At 46.6% G+C, this 21,256-nt stretch overlaps 1 protein-coding gene across 4 annotated transcripts in view; it reads left to right on the forward strand.

Annotated features, from left to right (window-relative positions):
- gramd1c (GRAM domain containing 1C) overlaps positions 1 to 21,256 on the forward strand; it is a 61,284-nt gene that overhangs the window by 38,351 nt on the left and 1,677 nt on the right. For all 4 annotated transcript variants that reach the window (XM_033023124.1, XM_033023125.1, XM_033023126.1 and 1 more), the window contains 6 exons: positions 7,084 to 7,226; positions 7,434 to 7,537; positions 9,447 to 9,608; positions 13,237 to 13,315; positions 16,501 to 16,620; positions 20,485 to 20,587. In XM_033023124.1, coding sequence (XP_032879015.1) covers positions 7,084 to 7,226; positions 7,434 to 7,537; positions 9,447 to 9,608; positions 13,237 to 13,315; positions 16,501 to 16,620; positions 20,485 to 20,587 — 711 coding nt within the window. The remainder of the gene's footprint in view (positions 1 to 7,083; positions 7,227 to 7,433; positions 7,538 to 9,446; positions 9,609 to 13,236; positions 13,316 to 16,500; positions 16,621 to 20,484; positions 20,588 to 21,256) is intronic.

The raw sequence follows: 21,256 nt of genomic DNA on the forward strand, positions 1-21,256 counted from the left end.
TAGAAATTAGAGCAATGTTTATACACAGTCCCCCCATTTCAGGGCACTATAATGTTTGGGACACAGCAATGGCATGTAAATGAAAGTAGTCATGTTTAGTATTTTGTTGCATATCCTTTGCATGCAATGACTGCTATTCATGGACATCACCAGTTGCTGGGTGTCTTCTCTGGTGATGCTCTGCCAGGCCTGTATTGCAGCCATCTTTAGCTTATGCTTGTTTTTGAATTGAATCCTTTATTTGTCATTCAGACCTTTCGGTCTGAACGAAATGTCGTTGCCTGCAGCCATACATGTAATAACAAACAACACACAATAAACACAAATTAACATCCACCACAGTGAGTTCACCATGCACCTTCTCACTGTGATGGAGGCAAAAGTCTTAGAGTTACTGTCTCTTCCCTCCTCTTCTCCCTCTGCGCTGAGGCGATACCCCACCGGGCAATGGTAAGTCAGTCCCGCGATTCAAGCTCCGCGGCCCGGGGGTGGTCGAAGCTGCCGCCCTCCAGTCCAGCGGACGCAGCTGTTGCCACGGGAGCTCCGGAAAACAAGCATCAACCTGTGACCCGCGAGCTCCCGACGATGTCATCCACTGGCCCGCGGCCGAGCCCCGGATTCAGGTCGTTGCCGCCAGAACGCCACCTCAGCCACCGGAGCACCGTCTCCGCCCCGCACCGGGCCGCCCACACGGGAGCGTCTCAGCCCCGCACCGGGCTGCCCCCACGGGAGCGCCTTCCAGCCGGGAGCCGGGCCGCCCTCAGAGGAGTGTCTCAGCCCCACGCCGTCCGCCCTCACCGGAGCGCCTTCCAGCCGGGAGCCGGGCCGCCCTCACTGGAGCGCCTTCCAGCCGGGAGCCGGGCCGCCCTCACAGGAGTGTCTCAGCCCCGCGCCGCCAACCTCACCGGGGCGCCGAGACGAGCCGCTGCCCGAACGCCGCCGCAGCTCGAAGACGGCCAGCCTCGCGTTGGTAAGTCCTGGCTGGCTCTACCTCCGGATCCTCGAGGTCGGTCGCAGGTTGGAGGCCGCCAGCTCCGCCATTAGGCCACAGCTCAGACGGGGGAAGAGAACGGGGATACGACAAGAAAGTCGCATTCCCCCGAAGGGAGAGACAGAAAGCCCTGTTTAACCCCCCCCCCCCCCACACATAACACAACCTAATAACCAAAAGTTTAACTAAACAAGACAAAAAAAAAACAAGACAAAAAAGTAAAAACAGACAGACTGCAGGCGAGCCGCAGCCGTTTCACAGCGCCGCCACTTCCGGATAGTCCCTTCAGTTTTCTCATCAGCATATAAAGAGCATGCTCACCTGCTTTCAGATCGGGTGATTGACTTGGCCAGTCAAGAATTGACCATTTTTAGCTTTGAAAAACTCCTTTGTTGCTTTAGCAGTATGTTTGGGATCATTGTCTTGCTGTAGAATGAACCGCCGGTCAATGAGTTTTAATGCATTTGTTTGAACTTGAGTAGATAGGATGTGTCTATACACTTCAGAATTCATTGTGCTCCTACCATCAGCAGTTGTATCATCGATGAAGATAAGTGAGCCAGAACCTTCAGCAGCCATACATGCCCAGGCCATAGCACCCCCACCACCGTGTTTCACAGATGAGGTGGTATGCTTTCGATCTTGGGCAGGTCCTTCTCTCCTCCATACTTTACTCTTGCCATCACTCTAATACAAGTTAATCTTCGTCTCATTTGTCCACAAGACCTTTTTTCCAGAACTGTGGTTGCTCTTTTAAATACTTCTTGGCAAACTGTAACCTGGCCATCCTATTTTTGCAGCTAACCAGTGGTTTGCATCTTGCAGTGAAGCCTCTGTATTTCTGTTCATGAAGTCTTCTGTAGGCAGTGGTCATTGACAAATCCACACACATGTTTCTGAACTGTCGGACAGGTGTTTGGGGATTTTTCTTTATTATAGAGAAAATTCTTCTGTCATCAGCTGTGGGCGTCTTCCTTGGCCTGCCAGTCCCTTTGCGATTAGTAAGCTCACCAATGCTCTCTTTCTTCGTAATGATGCTCCAAACAGTTGATTTTGGTAAGCCTAAGATTTGGCTGATGCTTCTAACAGTTTTATTCTTGTTTCTCAGTCTCATTATGGTTTTTTTGACTTTCATTGGCACAACTTTGGTCCTCATGTTGATAAACAGCAATAAAAGTTTCCAAGGTGATGGAAAGACTGGAGGAAAGACTAGGTGCTGAGAGCTCTTTTATACCTGCATTAAGGAGGCATTTAAACACACCTGATCAATTAGGAACACCTGGAAAGCCATGCGTCCCAAACGTTATGATGCCCTGAAATGGGGGGGACTATGTATAAACACAGCTGTAATTTCTACATGGTGAAACCAAACAGTCTAAAACAGGCCTTTAATAAAATTTGACAATGTGCACTTTAACCACATGAGATTTTTTCTATTACCAATCTCAAATTGTGGAGTACAGAGGCAAATAAATAAATGATGTGTCTTTGTCCCAAACATTATGGACGGCATTGTACATTGTCTTGTTTGCCAATGTAGTTGCAAAATGCAAGATAGGAGTGACCTTTACTGTTTTGCACAACAGTACTATTTTTTGGGAGGATATTTATTGAGCGATCTAATGCCTTCATCTAGATTTCTAGCGTTAGTACAGATTTAAGTGTGAACGCAACTCAGTGGAGAGCACTGTTGTCTCTGTCAGTTCAAGGTCTACATCAGCACCTTGAACACACAGCTCAAGCTGCACACCCTCTGCAACACAAAGGGTCCAGTGCACCTTCACAGGTGCTGTTTTCCAGGTGAGATGTTAAACCAAGGTCACATCGGCCTACTTAGCAATAAAGAACATATCCCTTTACATTGTTCAACACAGAACAAGTAATTGTTCCCAACATTCTGTGATGTTCATTATTTTGTAGCTACTTAAGGGCCTGTCCCAAGAGCATGCGACCTGCATGCGGCAAGCGCGACCTAAAGGGCCGGTCCCACCAGCATGCGCCTGCATGTGGCAAGCGCGACCTAACGTGGTCGCTTGAGCCGTACGGCCTCGTGGGGCCGGTTCCACTTCGATCGCCGGAGCCGTATGGGGTTGTGCGGAGCTGGTCCCGACATCGCGCGGGGCTCCGAAAAACTGACCCTGTTTAAAAATTCCGCGCGGCAACGGCCTGCCGGCCCGCAGCCGCCTCGACGCCGTACGCACCGCCTCGACGGGCATACGCAGTCGCCTCGACGCCGTGTCACTCACTCGACCTCCGCGCGGCTCCCGCTTCTGGTTTGGTCACGCTTGCCACATGCAGGCGCATGCTGGTGGGACAGGCCCTTTAGGTCGCGCTTGCAGCATGCAGGTCGCATGCTCGTGGGACAGGCCCTTAAAAAGCAGATTATTTGGATGTTATCCCATTGATGTATGTGGGCACTTGATTTGAATAAATTAGTTGGCCATCCTCGAAACTGCACATGCCTAAGGGGGGCACAGTGGCGCAGCGGTAGAGTTGCTGCTTTACAGCGCCAGAGATCCGGGTTCGATCCTGACTGTGGGTGTTGTCTGTACGGAATTTGTACGTTCTCCCTGTTGGTTTTCTCCGGGTTGTCTGGTTTCCTCCCACATTCCAAAGACGTACAGGTTTGTAGGTTAATTAGCTTTGGTAAAAATGATAAATTGTCCCTAGTGTGTAGGATATGCTAGTGTACGGGGATCGCTGGTTGGCTATAGTTGGGTGGAGATTATTCCATGCTTTAATTGTGCGGGGAAAGAACGAATTGCTGTACACATCTGTCTTTGTAGCTGGGATCACAAATTGGATCGAATGCCCTCGTCTGATCCTAATTGGCTTGGGTTTGGTGTAGGTCTTGTAATCTATGTCGAGCTGACCATTTAACATTTTGTAAAAACAGGTCAAACGGTGAACTTCACGTCTGTCTTGGAGAGGGTTCCACCCCAGAGAATTCAGAAGCTTGGTGACACTCGCTTCTCTCTCAAGATATCTCAAGATAGCTTTTAGTTTAATATCTCATCCAAAAGAGGGCACTCCTCAGCACTGTAATGGATCATCACTCCAGACAATCTCTTGTGATTACAAAATTTAAACTCAAACCCACAACTTAGTGTCAAAGTTATCACAAATCTGCAAGGAGAACTTTTGTTGTCGGTTCAGTGGTGCAGCAGTAGTTTCTGCCTTCAGGGCCGGCCTTAAGCCGATTTTGTAATCACAAGAGAATGTCTGGAGTGATGATCCATTACTTCCAATTGGGGGCTAAGGGGGGCCCCGTGCCAGTCTACCCCGGGTGGAGGGGGGAGAGAGGGGTGGAGAGAGAGTAGAGGGGTGCAGGGGGAAGAAAGGGATAGACGGGGAGGGGGTGTGAGGGGGAATGGAGAAGGGGGAGAGGGAGAGGGGGTCATTCCCTCTCGGTCCCGGGGCAGCGCTCCCGCCCCTCCAGTCGCCGTGCTTCACGCACACAGCCCCGGCTCCACCCCTCTCTCTCCCCGGGAAGACGCGGTGAACAATACAGGGAGGGCCGGGCCGGGGGTTGGATCAACGTTTACAAACCTCGGCCTCAGCTCACACCCGTCCGCCCGGACCCCAACATCCGCTCCCGCTGCCGGCCCTCTCCCTCACTTCTCTCCTTCCCTTCTTCCCTCCCTTCCCTTCCTTCCTTCCCTCCCTCCCTTCTTTCTCTCCTTCCTCTCTCTCTTTTCCCTTCTCTCCTTTCCTCCCTCCCTTCTTTCTCTACTTCCCTCACTCCCTTCACTCCTTTCTCCCTTCTCGCCCACCCTCCCTTCTCTCCTTCCATCCCACACACACATAATGCACAGCCAACTAAAGGGCCTGTCCCACCAGCATGCGACTGCATGCGGCTAGCGCGACCTAACGTGGTGGCTTGAGGCGTTCGTCCTCGCGGGGCCGGTCCCACTTCCAACCGTGAAGCCGTCTGGTGTTGTGCAGAGCTGGTCCCAACATTGCGCATGGCTCCGAAAAACTGACACTGCCCAAAAATTCCGCGTGACAACGGCCTTTCGGCCCGCAGCCGCATTGAGGCCGTACGCAGCGCCTCGACGCCGTACGCAGCGTCTTAACGCCGTACGTAGCGTCTTGACGGCGTACGCCTAGCGCGTGGCATTGCACGATGTTGTCACCGCCCGGCGTTGCGTGATGACGTAACCGCCCGACGCCGTGCGACGTCCAAATTCAGTCGGCCCGCCTCCTGCCCAGCTGATTGGTGAGTATGATGTCGGGACCAGCCCCGTACAACTCCAGACGGCTCCGCGGTTGGAAGTGAGACCGGCCCCGCGAGGCCATACGCCTCAAGCCACCACGTTTGGTCGCGCTAGACGCATGCAATCGCATGCTGATGGGACAGGCCCTTAACTCACACATCACGCACGCACACACACACATCATGCACAGACAACTAACACACGTGCACACACACACACACACACACACACACAACTAAGTTAGGATGGGGTAGAAGCCCAAAGGGTAGGATGGGGCTGAAGCCCAAAATTTAATGCCTGGACTGGTTTTTCGCCAATAGTTATTGGTTTTCCAGGATCTAGTTAATTAGATTTTTTTTTTTTCATTTCACAGTCACTAAAACAAGTGGTATTGTAACTATGCACTTTACAGGTCTACACGTTTTGTTTGTTACCTGTGGGTTTACATGTATGCAATTTTATATTAAATTGTAGCTTAGATCTGTTTAGTCCATTAACTCGCAGGCACTTTTTAAGCGCACATGTTGATTACTTTCCATTCTGCCATAGCGATATAAAGTCTACAATAGTCTATGATTCTACAGACCTTGGCTGAGAACCTAGGGCTCACCAAAATTGTTCCCAATTGGGCCCCGCACCTCCTAAGGCCGGCCCTGTCTGCCTTACAGCGCCAGACACCCAGGTTCGATCCTGAGTGCGGTTGCTGTCTGTCCGGAGTTTGCATGTCACCCCCGTGACTGCGTGGTTTTTCTCTGGGTGCTCTGGTTTCCCCCCACATTCCAAAGACGTGCAGTTAATTGGCTTCTGTAAATTGGCCCGAGTGTGTAGGATAGAACTAATATACAGGTAATCATTAGTCGGATCGGTGGTCCCAAGGGCCTGTTTCCATGCTGTATCTCTAAATTAAACTATAGAACTGTAGAAAAACCAGTGGCGATGTTTAGGAGGCAACATCTATCTGAATAATTGTGTAGAGCAACTTCAAGATTCAAAAAAGTTGGCTAAAGCAAAATCCTGTCCAAAACAGAAAGGGGTAATATTGGCAGCACTGTGGTCAGGCAGCATCTGCGGTGGGAAAAATAGATCGATGTTCTGGGTCAGGACATATCAGAACGGAAATGGGAGAAAATAAGTGTGTTGTGTTCCTGATCGAGAAAAAGCAGAGAGAATAAAGAGAATCGTTTAATCAAAGGTTTATTTGATTAAACGATTTTAGTCCCCTGTCAGGTTATGAATCATTCTCAGTATAAATACATTGTATGAGAGAGGAAATATATGCATATAGTGTGTACACAAAAATGCTGGAGAAACTCAGCGGGTGCAGCAGCATCTATGGAGCGAAGGAAATAGGCAACGTTTCGGGCCGAAACCCTTCTTCAGACATAGATGTGGGATGTGTTGAAGGGCATGGAGCTAGATGTTCCCCATAATTATGCATGGAAAAACAAAGTTAGCAAACATAGATCGTAGCATTTATAAATTGGGGCACAGTGTACGATGTTGTCATTGAGCAGATAGTCTAGTTAGGGCAGAGCATGACGACCAGATATCAGGAAAGGCGGCTTCAGTTATAAATTGATGCAGGAACTTTATTTTGAGAACCTTTGATTAAAGTGGCCATTTGGTGTTTTGATTTATTATGTTTGGGAAAACTGCTTTGGGTTTGTAAGTTAGTACAGAAGACCGATAAGATAATGTTCAAAAGTACATTTTCTTTTGTGTAGTCATCTGGATCCGACAAGAATTAGCGTTGGAAACAAAAGCACGATATCTTTTAAAAGGTGGTGGATAAATATTTGGAAAATGTCTTGTCTCTGGAATCACTGCCTATCTACCGGGTTATTAACTAATTGAGATATCTCTGCATTGTTGCAGGCCATGTCCAAAGACAGCCAGACTGGTCAATACTACCTGATCGATGCTGAGGTTATCACACATGATGTGCCTTACCATGACTACTTCTATACGCACAACCGGTACTGCATTATTAAGACGTCAAAACGCAAGTGTAGACTCAGGTAAAGCATGCACTGGTGCGCTCTGGAGAGGATATTACTCTCGGATCACTGTTGTCTCCTGCATTCCTGTTTAATTGCTTCCAACTTGAAAGACTTTGTGTTTCGATTGATTTCAGGCCATGGTTTAGATTTTTCCCTTCAGGTCAGGGTGTTGTAGCAATGCCTCTTATTTTTCAGTAACTTTACCCTTCTTTACTTTCATTGCAGAGTTTCCACAGATGTCTGTTACAGGAAGCAACCATGGGGTCTGGTGAAGACATTCATACAGAAAAACTCCTGGAGCGGATTGGAAAACTACTTCAAGCACTTAGGTTTCTATCCGGCCAAGAACGGAACTCACTATCAAAACATGGAGGGGACGGGGGACACAATTTTTTGGTGGCCACGCGCGCATGCGCACACTCACACACACGCGCGAGGCTTCGGAGGCTCAATCCAGCGCTAAAAACGGCGATTTTAAAATCTGGATCACAAAAACTTGGGGGGGGATTTCCCCCACCTCTCCAAACATGGGGGGGGAAGTGTCCCCTCTGGCCCCCACGGGTTTTCCGCCACTGTATCCGGCGTTGTCACCTTATAAATGAGGAGATTTGTGACGATAAACAGAGATCACTGCAGTGAGCCTGGTGCAAGTCATATGACGGATGTTTAGCCATAATAAACAAGAAGAAAAGTGGAGGGGACACATGGAACTGCCTGGCATTGGAGATGGTGGCTTTGAGAGTTAGCTTTAGCTCTTAGGGCTAAAGGAATCAAGGGATATGGGGAAACAGCAGGAACGGAGTGTTGATTTTAGATGATCAGCCATGATTATATTGAATGGCGGTGCTGGCTCGGAGGGCCGAATGGCCTACTCCTGCACCTATTTTTCTATGTTCCTATGTTAAGGGAAAATAAAAATCAGAGAGCAGGCTTCCTGGGAGAACTGCTGAGTAGGACCAGTCTTTCTACAGGGGGGATCTGGTTCTCCTTATTCTTCGTATCCTCCACCCTCCTCTACTGAAAGGGTTAAGTTATCTGGAGTACAATCCTCAGCGAGATCAGGAATGGTTTTCCACATGTGTAAGAAGGAACTGTAGATGCTGGTTTAAACCAAAGATAGACACAAAAAGCTGGAGTAACTCAGCGGGACAGGCAGCATCTCTGGAGAGAAAGAATGGGGGAAGTTTTAGGTCGAGACCCCGAGGAAGGGTCCCGACCCGAAACGTCACCTGTTCCTTCTCCCCTGGGATGCTGCCTGACCCGCTGAGTTACTCCATGGTTTCCCACATTCTCGTGCACATTGTCTCGAGTCGGTGACCGTCACAAACCAAAGGTGCAGGCCGCTCCAGGCTCGATTACTCGATGTTGTACAGGCCGGTTGGAGTGAGTTGTTAGCCTCTTGCCTATAGAACATTTTAAGGCAATTGAACATGGTCCTAATTCTGATTTATTGATCTGCTGAGTTGAAGTGCATCTGTGAAACTGAGCTTGGATTTGGTGGCACATAGGACACAAAGCGCTGGAGTAACTCAGCAGGTCAGACAGCATCACTGGAGACCATTGATTTGGGTTTTGGTTTTAGTTTTCAGAGATCCAACATGGAAACATGCCCCTCGCCCACCAAGTCTGCACCAACCAGCAATCACACGCTTACTAGTTCTATTGTACACACAAGGGACAATTTACAGAAGTCAATTAACCTACAAACCTGCACGTCTTTGGAATGTGAGAGGAAGGTCACAGGGAGAATATACAAACTGTACAGACACCAGCCATGGTCAGGATCGAACCCTTACCCTACTTTGCTGACTTGAGGCCCTGTACATGAGATAGGGAGGACCATAACTGATCTCACTGAGGATTATACTCCAGATAACGTAATCATTTCAGCACAGGAGCAGAATAAAGAGAACAAATCCTCCCTCTGAAACATTGGTTCTGGTCAGCCTCTCTTGCAGGAAGCCTGATCTCAATTTTTTTTTCAAGAATAAATACTCCTCATTCTCAAGTGCCAGGACATTCCTCCTGGGATCCTTCCATTTTTCATCTTGTTTATAGTGGCATATTGTGGCCCAGACACAATGGGTGAACATCCACCATTGGCATCTGTGCTAAGGTGTGCTATATTACTGTGGCTCAGCCTTTCATGATCCGCCAGGTTTCCAGGCAATCAGCCTATCCCCAAATTAGGATGAGAATGCAATGAGAGCTAACTTCACCTCTGTCTTCCCTTCACAGAATCTGAACTGCTGACTGAAGAGGTCTTGCACAACCCTGTCTCTGCTGACCCAGGTCAGCCTGGACTTCGGAGAAGGCGCCGAGGATTTGGCCGGGGTGTCACTGACCAGTTTGGCAGCTTATCTCAAAACCTGGATGCTAGCACACGAGAAGGCTACACAGGTAGTACATTAGTAGCATCCGCTACACCTTGCTGTAAGTAGGTGGTCACAGACAGCTTAGGGTCTTATCATCTTATCATAAATGTCAACATGAAAAATGTACCAGTTTATTAAGGCAAGAGTCAAGATTATTAGGGTCAGCACCAGGATTATTCAGGGTGATTAGGATCAGGGGCAGGGTTCTTTAGTATCAGAGGCTGGAAGATTAGTCAGAATAGTGGCAAGATTCCCGGGGCAGTGTCGGTTCCTTGGGATGGGGGCAGGGTTCATGGGATTAGGATTATTAGATTTGGGATTAGGTTTGGTTTTAGTGCTATTAGTCATAGAGCCATACAGCATGGAAACAGGCCCTTCGGCCCAACTTGTTAACACCGACCAACATGCCCCATCTACACTAGTCCCACGTGCTTACATTTGGCCCATATGCCTCTAAACCTATCCTATCCAGATACCTATCTAAATGTTTCTTAAATGTTGCAATAGTATCTGCCTCAACGACCTCCTCCGGCAATGTAATGGTGTTGGGATAAAGTCTGAATCCAGGATTTTGGCCTTTGGCCTTCTGCCACAGGCTTCCGGACCTCCTGACAGTCCTCAGTCGGTTAGAATTGGTCATAACATTTCCTCCACCCTGACCCTCAACACTGGTGCCCCCCCCCCCCCCCCCCCCCCCCCCCCCCCCCCCCCCCCCCCCTGGTCTACTCCCGATATAGCCATGACTGTGTTGGCAAGAACAGCTCTAACTCAGTCTTTAAGTTTGTTGATGATACTATTGTTATTGGTGAAATCAACCACAATGATGAGACGGAGTACAGGATAGAGATGGTGTCAGAATAACAGTTTAGCCCTTAATGTCAGAAAGATGCAGGGTTGGTATGGAGGTTAATGGTAGGGTTAGGATTAGGATAATTATATATAATAAATGATAAACATCCCATTAATAGCAAGACATGACCTGAATGGAATCAAGGGATATGGGGAGAAAGCAGGAAAGGAGTACTGATTTTGCATGATCAGCCATGATCATATTGAATGGCGGCACTGGCTCGAAGGGTCGAATGGCCTAATCCTGCACCTATGTTTCTATGTTCTATGTTTCTTATGATTAGCTGGTGGATTGATGAAGTGGGCATCTTCTTTGAAACACAGAAAGGGCTGAGGACGTTTAAGGGTTTTTGTAGAACTTAGAAACATAGAAAGGTGCAGGAGTAGGCCATTCGGCCCTTCGAGCTTGCACCGCCATTCAATATGATCATGGCTGATCATCCAACTCAGTATCCTGTACCTGCCTTCTCTCCATACCCTCTGATCCCTTTAGCCACAAGAGCCACATCTAACTCCCTCTTAAATATAGCCAATGAACTGGCCTCAACTACCTTCTGAGGCAGAGAATTCCACAGATTCACCACTCTGAGTAAAAAATGATTTTCTCATCTTGGTCCTAAAAGACTTCCCCCTTATCCTTAAACTGTGACCCCTTGTTCTGGACTTCCCCAACATCGGGAACAATCTTCCTGCATCTAGCCTGTCCAACTCCTCCCCTTCCTTCACCCTCTAGCTGTCTCCTCCCACCCTCCCATCCGCCCGCCCTCGGGCACCTCCTCCTCCTCCCTTTTTCCTTCTTTCTTTCCCCACCCCCCATCAGTCTGAAGAAGGGTTTCGGCCCGAAACGTCGCCTATTTCCTTCGCTCCATAGATGCTGCTGCACCCGCTGAGTTCCTCCAGCAATTTTGTGTACCCTTAAGAATTTTGTCAGTTTCTATAAGATCCCCCCTCAATCTTCTAAATTCTAGCGAGTACAAGCCAAGTCTATCCAGTCTTTCTTCATATGAAAGTCCTGCCATCCCAGGAATCAGTCTGGTGAACCTTCTCTGTACTCCCTCTATGGCAAGAATGTATTTCCTCAGATTAGGAGACCAAAACTGTATGCAATACTCCAGGTGTGGTCTCACCAAGATCCTGTACAACTGCAGTAGAACCTCCCTGCTCTTATAGTCAAATCCTTTTGCTATGAATGCATGCATGAAAACATGTTTGTTGCCCTTCCCTATTGCAAAAGTGGGGTCCACCAAAGAGGTGACTGATCTTGCACAACATCACCCAGGCTACCCAACTCAACATTCTCAACTTAACTTTCTGCTCTACAGATGCTGCCCGACCTAATATATATTTCCACTCTTTTCAAGTTTCCAGCATGACTGTATTTTGTCGATGAAAGCCGTACTTATGGAAAGCCGTATGGAAATCCTGCATTTCACTAGTGTTGATCTCTGGGACTGAGTAGAAGAAAGAAATTGGGATGGATCCCATCCCTGCAATGAGGGAGGGGCATGTTGGTACCTCCTGCACCAACCTGAGCATCTTTTGGAAGTGTTTGTCCTGTAGTGCTTCCTGCTCCCAGAATCTTCCACTGATCCTCTCTCGTGGCTGATTGTAATATACATAGAAACATAGAAAATAGGTGCAGGAGGAGGCCATTCGGCCCTTCGAGCCAGCACCGCCATTCATTGTGATCATGGCTGATCGTCCCCAATCAATAACCCGTGCCTGCCTTCTCCACATATCCCAAGAGCTCTACCTAACTCTCTCTTAAATCCATCCAGTGACTTGGCCTCCACTGCCCTCTGTGGCAGGGAATTCCATAAATTCACAACTCTCTGGGTGAAAACGTTTTTTCTCACCTCAGTCTTAAATGATCTCCCCTTTATTCTAAGATTGTGGCCCCTGGTTCTGGACTCGCCCAACATTGGGAACATTTTTCCTGCATCTAGCTTGTCCAGTCCTTTTATAATTTTATATGTTTCTATAAGATACCCCCTCATCCTTCTAAACTCCAGTGAATACAAGCCTAGTCTTTTCATTCTTTCCTCATATGACAGACCCGCCATCCCAGGGATCAATCTCGTGAACCTACGCTGCACTGCCTCAATCACAAGGATGTCCTTCCTCAAATTAGGAGACCAAAACTGTACACAATACTCTAGATGTGGTCTCACCAGAGCCCTGTACAACTGCAGAAGAACCTCTTTACTCCTATACTGGAATCCTCTTGTTATGAAGGCCAACATTCCATTCGCTTTCTTCACTGCCAGCTGTACCTGTAAGCCAACTTCCAGTGACCGGTGTACAAGGACACCCACGTCTCGCTGCAGTGTACTAATTGTACGCTACAATGTACTAATATACTTGTGGGCCCTATATTGCAAAATGATAGTTTTCCAGAGGGGGAATAGTAGGTGCACCAAAGGGGAAACATTAGGAAATGGTTCTCAAATGCTATCAAGTCCGCAGACTAAAGCAATAATATACCCCTGCTCTTGTGTACCGATCCTGATGGTTAATGGCCTCCTCTACACATTGGAGATGGGTCCATGGTGAAGTTCATTCCATGATACGCATGTACCTTAGGTACAGTGAAATTATTCTTATGCATACAGTTCGGTAAAAATCCTGCTATACGTGAGCACAATCACACTTAACTACAAGAGCATAAGAACAGTAGATTACACTACAGTGCACATGAGTGGACCCTTTACCAACACCATCTTGCAACGTTCAAGTTCAAAGTGGGTAAAGGTTTGCTGACCTGCACAAGGTATTAGCGTAATTAACGTTTATTTTTATTGCAGATAAAGGAAATAATTTGGAAAACAAACCAGCAAATCAGAATCAGAATCTGTCGAAGCTTGTGTTGACCATGAGTGCTATGTAAGTATGTAAGCTTTGAAAGGCTTGTCTAAACATCTGCAGGAGCATTCCAAATACAGCTAAAAACAGTTCTTGAGCAGATAAAGGGATGTTGGATATGATGATTAAGTGTTTGATCAAAAGAAGACATCGCAGTGAAAGAGGGGATGGTGTAGTTTAGGAAAGGGATTTTAGATATTGGGCAGCAATTGAAGACACACTGACTGTGATGAAGTGATCCTTATTGGATCATCTTTGACCCTTAGAGACTGTTTAAGAATGAAAGAGAACAATCCAAGGTTATCCAACCTCTCCTTATAGTTAATACCTTCTAATCATCTTCTGTACCCTCTCCAAAGCCTTCAGATGTATGTAATAGAGCAACCAAAACTGCACACAATACTCCAAATGCAGACTAAGCAAACTCCTATAAGGCTGCAACATAACTCGCTGATTCATATGTTGCATGCCTGGACCGATGAAGGCCAGCACACCATATGCCTTCTTTACCACTCTGTCTAGTTGCTTTGCCAATTACAGGGAGTTATGGACTTGGACCCCAAGATCCCACTGTACCTCAGTGTTGTTAATGGTCTTGCCATTAACAGGATTACTTCTAGCTTAAGCAAGAGGCCAGAAGACACATCTCAGAAAGGTGAAGAGGAAGAAAGGACAGGACTTCATAATGATATTAGTGATCATAATATGATTAGTTTTAATCTGCAATTTGAGAAGGAGAAGGTTAAATCAGAAGTGCCAGTGATGCAGTTGAACAAAGGGGACTATGAAGGCATGAGATAGGAGCTGGCCAAGGTAGACTCTAAACATCTGCAGGAGCATTCCAAATACAGCTTAAAACAGTTATTGAGCAGATCAAGGGATGCTAGCAGGAATGACGGTGGAACAGCAATGGCAGGAATTTCTGGGCATAATCCGGAAGACGCAGGATCATTTCATTCCAAAAAGGAAGAAAGATTCTAAGGGGAGTAGGAGGCAACCGGGGCTGACAAGAGAAGTTAGGGATAGAATAAAACTAAAAGAAAAGATGTATAACACAGCAAAGAGTAGCCGGAAGCCAGAGGATTGGGAAACTTTCATAGGACATCAGAAGAAAACAAAACGGGCAATTCGGGCTGAAAAGATGAAGTACGAGGGGAAGCTGGCCAGGAATATAAGGAAGGACAGTAAAAGCTTCTTTAGACATGTTAAGGGAAAAAGAGTAGCAAAGTCAAATGTGAGTCCCTTTAATGCAGACACGGGTGAAATTATTATGGGTAACAAGGAAATGGCAGAAGAGTTGAACAGTTATTTCGGATCTGTCTTCACTAAGGAAGACACAAACAATCTCCCAGATGTACTGGAGGACAGAGGATCTAAGGGGGTAGAGGAACTGCAAAAAATTTTCATTAGGCGAGAAATAGTATTGGGTAGCCTAATGGGACTGAAGGATGATAAATCCCCTGGGCCTGCATCCCAGGGTCCTCAGGGAGGTGGCTCTAGAAAAAGTGGATGCATTGGTGATCATTTTCCAATGTTCAATAGATTCAGGATCAGTTCCTATGGATTGGAGGATAGATAATGTTATCTCACTTTTCAAGAAAGGAGCGAGAGAGAAAACGGGGAATTACAGACCAGTTAGCCAGACTTCGTGGGTAAGATGCTGGAGTCAATTATTAAAGTGGTAATAATGGGACATTTGGATAGCAGTAAAAGGATTAGTCCAATTCAACATGGATTTATGAAAGGGAAATCATGCTTGACTAATCCTCTGGAATTTATTGAGGATGTGACAAGTAAAATGGATGCAGGGGGGCCAGTGGATGTAGTGTATCTACTTTTAGACAGCCTTCGATAAGGTCCCGCACGGGGGGCTGGTGACAGAATTGGTTGGCAGACCGGAAGCAAAGAGTAGGAGTGAACGGGTCCTTTTCAGAATGGCAGGCAGTGGCGAGTGGAGTGCCGCAAGGCTCGGTGTTGGGGCCGCAACTGTTTACCATATATATTAATGATTTGGAAGAGGGAATTATGAGCAACACTAGCAAGTTTGCAGATGGCACAAAGCTGGGTGGCAGTGTGAACTGTGAAGAGGATGTTAGGAGGTTACAGGGTGACCTGGACGGGTTGAGTGAGTGGGCAGATGCGTGGCAAATGCAGTATAATATAGATAAATGTGAGGTTATCCACTTTGGTGGCAAAAACAAGGGGGCAGATTATCATCTCAATGGGGTTAGGTTAGGTAAGGGGGAGGTGCAGCGAGACCTGGGTGTCCTTGTACACCAGTCACTGAAAGTTGGCTTACAGGTACAGCAGGCCATGAAGAAAGCTAATGGAATGTTGGCCTTCATAACAAGAGGATTTCAGTATAGGAGTAAAGAGGTTCTTCTGCAGTTGTATCGGGCTCTGGTGAGACCACATCTGCAGTATTGTGTACAGTTTTGGTCTCCTAATTTGAGGAAGGACATCCTTGTGATTGAGGCAGTGCAGCGTAGGTTCACGTGATTGATCCCTGGGATGGCGGGACTGTCATATGAAGAAAGATTGAAAAGACTAGGCTTGTATACACTGGAGTTTAGAAGGATGAGGGGGCATCTTATAGAAATATATAAAATTATAAAAGGACTGGACAAGCTAGATGCAGGAAAAATGTTAGTAATGTTGGGCGAGTCCAGAACCAGGGGTCACAGTCTTAGAATAAAGGGGAGGACATTTAAGACTGAGGTGAGAAAAAACTTTTTCACCCAGAGAGTTGTGAATTTGTGGAATTCCCTGCCACAGAGGGCAATGGAGGCCACATCACTGGATGGATTTAAGAGAGAGTTAAATAGAGCTCTAGGGGCTAGTGGAATCAAGGGATATGGGGAGAAGGCAGGCACGGGTTATTGACTGGGGACGATCAGCCATGATCACAATGAATGGTGGTGCTGGCTTGAAGGGCCGAATAGCCTCGTCCTGCACCTATTTTCTATGTTTCTATGACTACCGAGGGAAAATTAGAATGATCTAGGTGTTGGGACCGGATGCTGCAAGGTACAAAATAAGGGATACAAAGTAAGGGAAATTCTGGCTAGGAGCATTAAGGATGAGCCAAATGGAAGAGGAAGTTTTAGTTGCATTTTATGTTACATATTTTGTCTGTTAAATTAATGACCGTTTTTAAAGAACAGCTCGTTTTGGACATCTACTAATTCAATGTTCTTATGTTTCAGTCTCGTTATCCTAGCTGCCTTGAACATGGGTCTATTTTTTAAACTTTTGGATGTAGAAGATGTGGCCCAAAAGGTCTATTTGTCGAACAAGTTAAGGATGTCAGAGGATCTGAGCGTCAGGTAAGTGGTGCTCCACTCAGAAGTGACGTGCAAGACAAAACAGAATGAAATTGGAGATGTTGTAAGGTTTACGGTTGTATTTTTAACCACTGATTTACCCCAAAGTGTCTCATGTTCTGAGTAGGCTGAAGAAAAACCTGATTCGATTCTTCTGCCATCCTGGACTGGTTGTCACATTCTGTGCTTTACTAGGTTTTAATCAAAAATATACTTCGGATCAATACATTTCGGATCAATCAGTTCATAAAGGATAATAACGATTATACCATATTTTGAATGCATTGTGCCTTGATTTCGGTCACAGATTCAGAGAGAGGTATAGGAAAATAAGGCCCTTCGGCCCATCAAATACTTAAGTAGAGAGAGTTAAGGATGGGACAAATGGAAGGGGATGTTTTGGTTGCATTTTATGTTGCATATTTGGTTGGTTAAATTAATGCCTATTTTCCAATGATCGCCGGGCCGCGCGGCCAAGGCTTCACGACAGTCTCCCCACCTGCTTCCACTACCTGCAACTTCCGGCAACCACCTGCAACCTCCGGGAACCGCACGGAAACCTTGGGTGGGGCGCAAAGTCTCCAGCCGTTTCCGTTCAGGTTTCCTAAGTGGGACAGGAGCTTATGGAGGACCACCATGAGGAGGAGGGGATGAACAATAGAGGACCCGATGTGGGGGGACCGCCGTGAAAGGGGGGGGGGAGAACAATGGGGACCTGGCGTGGGGTCCTGCGGGGTGGGGGAGAACAAAAGTTGGAGCCGCCGTGCTTTGCAGCTTTGTCAGCGTCGTAGGTGGCTGTTATTTGTATACATTGTGTACGCAGCAAAGAATTTCACTGTGCCTAGTCACATGTGAGAATAAAGTATTCCATTCCATGCAGTCTGTGCCATCAACTGCCCACTTCCCCATTTTTCTTATTCTCTCCACCTTCTCATCAACTGCCCACAGATTTTACCTTGCACCTGCACAATTGGCCCAATTTACTGTGGCCAATTAACCTGCCAACCCGCACATTTTGGGCTGTGGGAAGAAACCAAGAACGTGCAAACTCCAGCCAGACAAGGCTCAGGGTCAGGATTGAACTTGGGTCTCTAATGAGATCTGCCAGTTGTATCACTATGCTGCCTTTTGAAATAGACAGTTATCAGATACTTTGTTTGCTTTAGTAGGCTGGGTGCTAAATATTGGACAATATAGGGCTTATGTTTCAATGGTGATCTGGGATCACTTGCGTTCATCAGAGGGAGTAGAAAAGATCTTGGATTAACGTTTCTTCTGAAACTGGCACCTCCAACAGTGTAGCATTCCCTCAGTTGTAGAGAAATTCAACCTAGATTACAGTGATCCTCTGAATCATGGGAATGGGCCTCACTGGTATCTGACTCGGGTGCCAGTGAGGCATGGTTGACAATTCTAAAGTAGTTCAGTCCCTGATTTGTAATTCCACCCAGCTACTGTTGTGGTTGCCGATACTCAAAATTAACACAGGCGACGCGGAGAATTCTTCAAGAAGTTCAAACCTTTATTTGCAGATTAAGGCTGGAACACTCAAAGAGCAAATCACTTGAGAGTTCACTGCAAACAAAGAACTGTCCCTTTTTATGGCATGTTTAACTCTGTATATCCCACCCCCGGTGCATTTCCATTCTCAATCACTTGCAGACATTCCCTTATCGATAACCAATCACTTGCAAACATTCCCTCAGCAATAACCAATCACTTTTACTTTTCTTCTTCTTCCCAGTTATTTTCCATTCTGTAATTCCTAATTTTAAATCGCATGACTCCCCTTTCTTGGTCCCCTTATTTCTCTTAGCTAGGGCTTGATACAGTTACAAAGTTCATATAATTGTCACAATAGATTTACGCTATGTTAAGCTAGCAGAATCCAATGTTTACTTTCCTATCTTAGGCCTCCTTTATCGCTCTTAGTCATCAGCTAAGGGAGTTACAAAGTTACAAAGGTCATATAACTGTCACAGCGTTAAGTGTTGAGCTAGCAGAACACGAACACCCCCCCCCCACCCCAATTTATATAAACAAAACACACAAAGGCGAGCGAGCAAATGTCTTAACATAAACAAGCTAATCCAAACATGCAGAGCAAAGCCAAATCGAAACATGCCGAGCAAAACTAATACAAAGGATAATAAATAAAGGATAATATTTAAGTATCTCGAGTATTACAAACACCAAGAATATAAAATATAAAGATAATTTACTCCTCTACTACTGGGAATGTTCCTCAATTAGTCTTCTACAGGAACAAGAAATACATGTTGAGAGATCCCATACTACATCCATTTCTATCAGAGGGAGTCACTGATAAGATCTCCATGTCACACTATTAATGGCTGGACCATGAGAAAAATAGAAAATAGGTGCAAGAGTAGGCCATTCGGCCCTTTGTGCCAGCACCGCCATTCAATATGATCATGGCTGATCATCCAAAATCAGTACCCCATTCCTGCTTTTTCCCCCATATCCCTTGATTCATTTAGCCCTAAGAGCTAAATCTAACACTCTTGAAAACATCCTGTGAATTGGCCTCCACTGTCTTCTGTGGCAGAGAATTCCAGAGTCACAACTCTCTGGCTGTAAAACTTTTTCCTCATCTCAGTCCTAAATGGCCGACCCCTTATTCTTAAACTGTGACCCCTGGTTCTGGACTCCCCCAACATTGAGAACATTTTTCCTGCCTCTAGCCTGTCCAACCCATTAAGAATTTTATATATTTCTATAAGAATCCCCTTCATCCTTCAAAGTTCCAGTGAACACAAACCAAGGCGACCCATCCTTTCATCATATGTCAGTCCCGCCATCCCGGGAACTAACCTGGTGAACCTACGCTGCACTCCCTCAATAGCAAGATTGTCCTTCCTCAAATTAGGAAACCAAAATTGCACACAATACTCCTAATGCGGTCTCACAAGGGCCCTGTACAACTGCGGTAGGACCTCCTTGCTCCTATACTCAAATCCTCTTGCTATGAAGGCCAACATGGGGCAGGAAAGGAAAACTCTTAATCATACAAAACCTACCTGAGGGACCAACTGGGTAAAATCCAACTGCAGACATGTGACAGATGACAAATCACTGGTTGAAGGGGTGTGCATTAATGTTTCAATGGTGTTTCATTGCCACATGTACGAAGTACAAAGGCACAGTGAAATTATTTTCTTACAAACAGTCCGGTGGAACATTGCAATACCATCCCCAATGAGTAGTGGACTAGAAACAGTCCACTGAGCCCGCATGCATGAGGCGGCATGTTGGCACCATTTTCTAAGTCCAGAGCATGTTAAGAGCGGTGCCCGATTAAAGCTGCAGCTGAATAGTTTAACAAGTAACAGGCTCTCCCCGACTCAATTTGCTGAACCGCATTGGGTGAATATTCTGCAGCGAGTCCAGACGTTGTGATCAAACGGTTACTTTATTCGGTAAGATAGGTTTGACATACATATGCGTTTGGGACTCTCTAACATATTGAGTCATTGCTGCTGAGCGAGGGTGTTGACTCGAGCTCAGCTACCTGTTTGCTGATGACCTTATGGTAAGATCTGCTGATGTAGCAGGACACTCCCCTTAACCCATGACGTCACGTGACAGTCCTCGTAACCACTGATGAGGGTTCGACAGTAAGTGGTCTGACTATCCGGTGACGCCACAATTCCAGCATAAACTCAAATAGCAGTTTGTCTCTATTAGCCAAGACACCACCTCATCTGTCCGACACAGCCCACAGGTTTCATTGCATCAGACAATAGGTTTGACATCTTCTGAGGCACGAAGAAAGGTCCCTACAAAATGCAACGTGAGGCCACATCCAGTTTGGCACTGCTCCTGATATTTTCCTGTTCTTCACAGTTTAGATCAAGAGATGGTAAAGCAGGAACCGAAGCACAAGAGTTTTGCCCAACATCTACAACTGCAGGCAGTGATCAACGATTCCATTGTACTACTTGAACAGGTAAAACATGGAACAATTCTGAGCACCTTTCCGTATATATTCCTAAAGTTGAACATGTTGAAAAATTAGCGGCGTCTAGATTGAAGCCGCCATGGAGAGTAGCAAGAACTCTCGTGACGTAGGTGGGTCGCCAGGAGGTATTAGTGGGTTGCCAGGAGGTCGAAGATTCTCGTAGGTTGTAGCCGGTGCAGACCGGTGAATTTCGTTGGCTCATTGGGAAAAAAAAACGTAAGCAGTAGTTTTCAGAACCATGGATATCCGACCGGTAATGTTAAATGTCCGTTTATCTCTGGCTTCTTAAAAGTTGGCTCCACTCCTTCTCCCCCCCCCCCCCCCCCTCTTTTAAATGACTTACCATACACTGTGCTTTAGCTGTCTTAATGATAGCGCCAACCTTCCTGTTCATCGTGGTGTGTGTCTGTATCACCTTGGCTTTGCACCATGTGAATTTCACTCAGACAGCGCTCCCCCCGCTTGCCCTGTCTCCCGTCTGCATAACGGGCTGGTGAAGGAAGTGGTGTGTGTGTGTGTGTATATATATGTGTGTGCGTGTGTGTGACAGTCGCCGGTTTTTCAGGCGACTGCCGGCAACTTGACAGTCACCTGAAAAATCGCCTAAGTGGGACAGGCCTATTACTTGGCCCAGCTTTTTGAGAACTGTTTCAATTC

Source organism: Amblyraja radiata, chromosome 6 (assembly GCF_010909765.2).
Source record: "Amblyraja radiata isolate CabotCenter1 chromosome 6, sAmbRad1.1.pri, whole genome shotgun sequence".
In the NCBI taxonomy this organism is placed as follows: Eukaryota; Metazoa; Chordata; class Chondrichthyes; order Rajiformes; family Rajidae; genus Amblyraja; species Amblyraja radiata.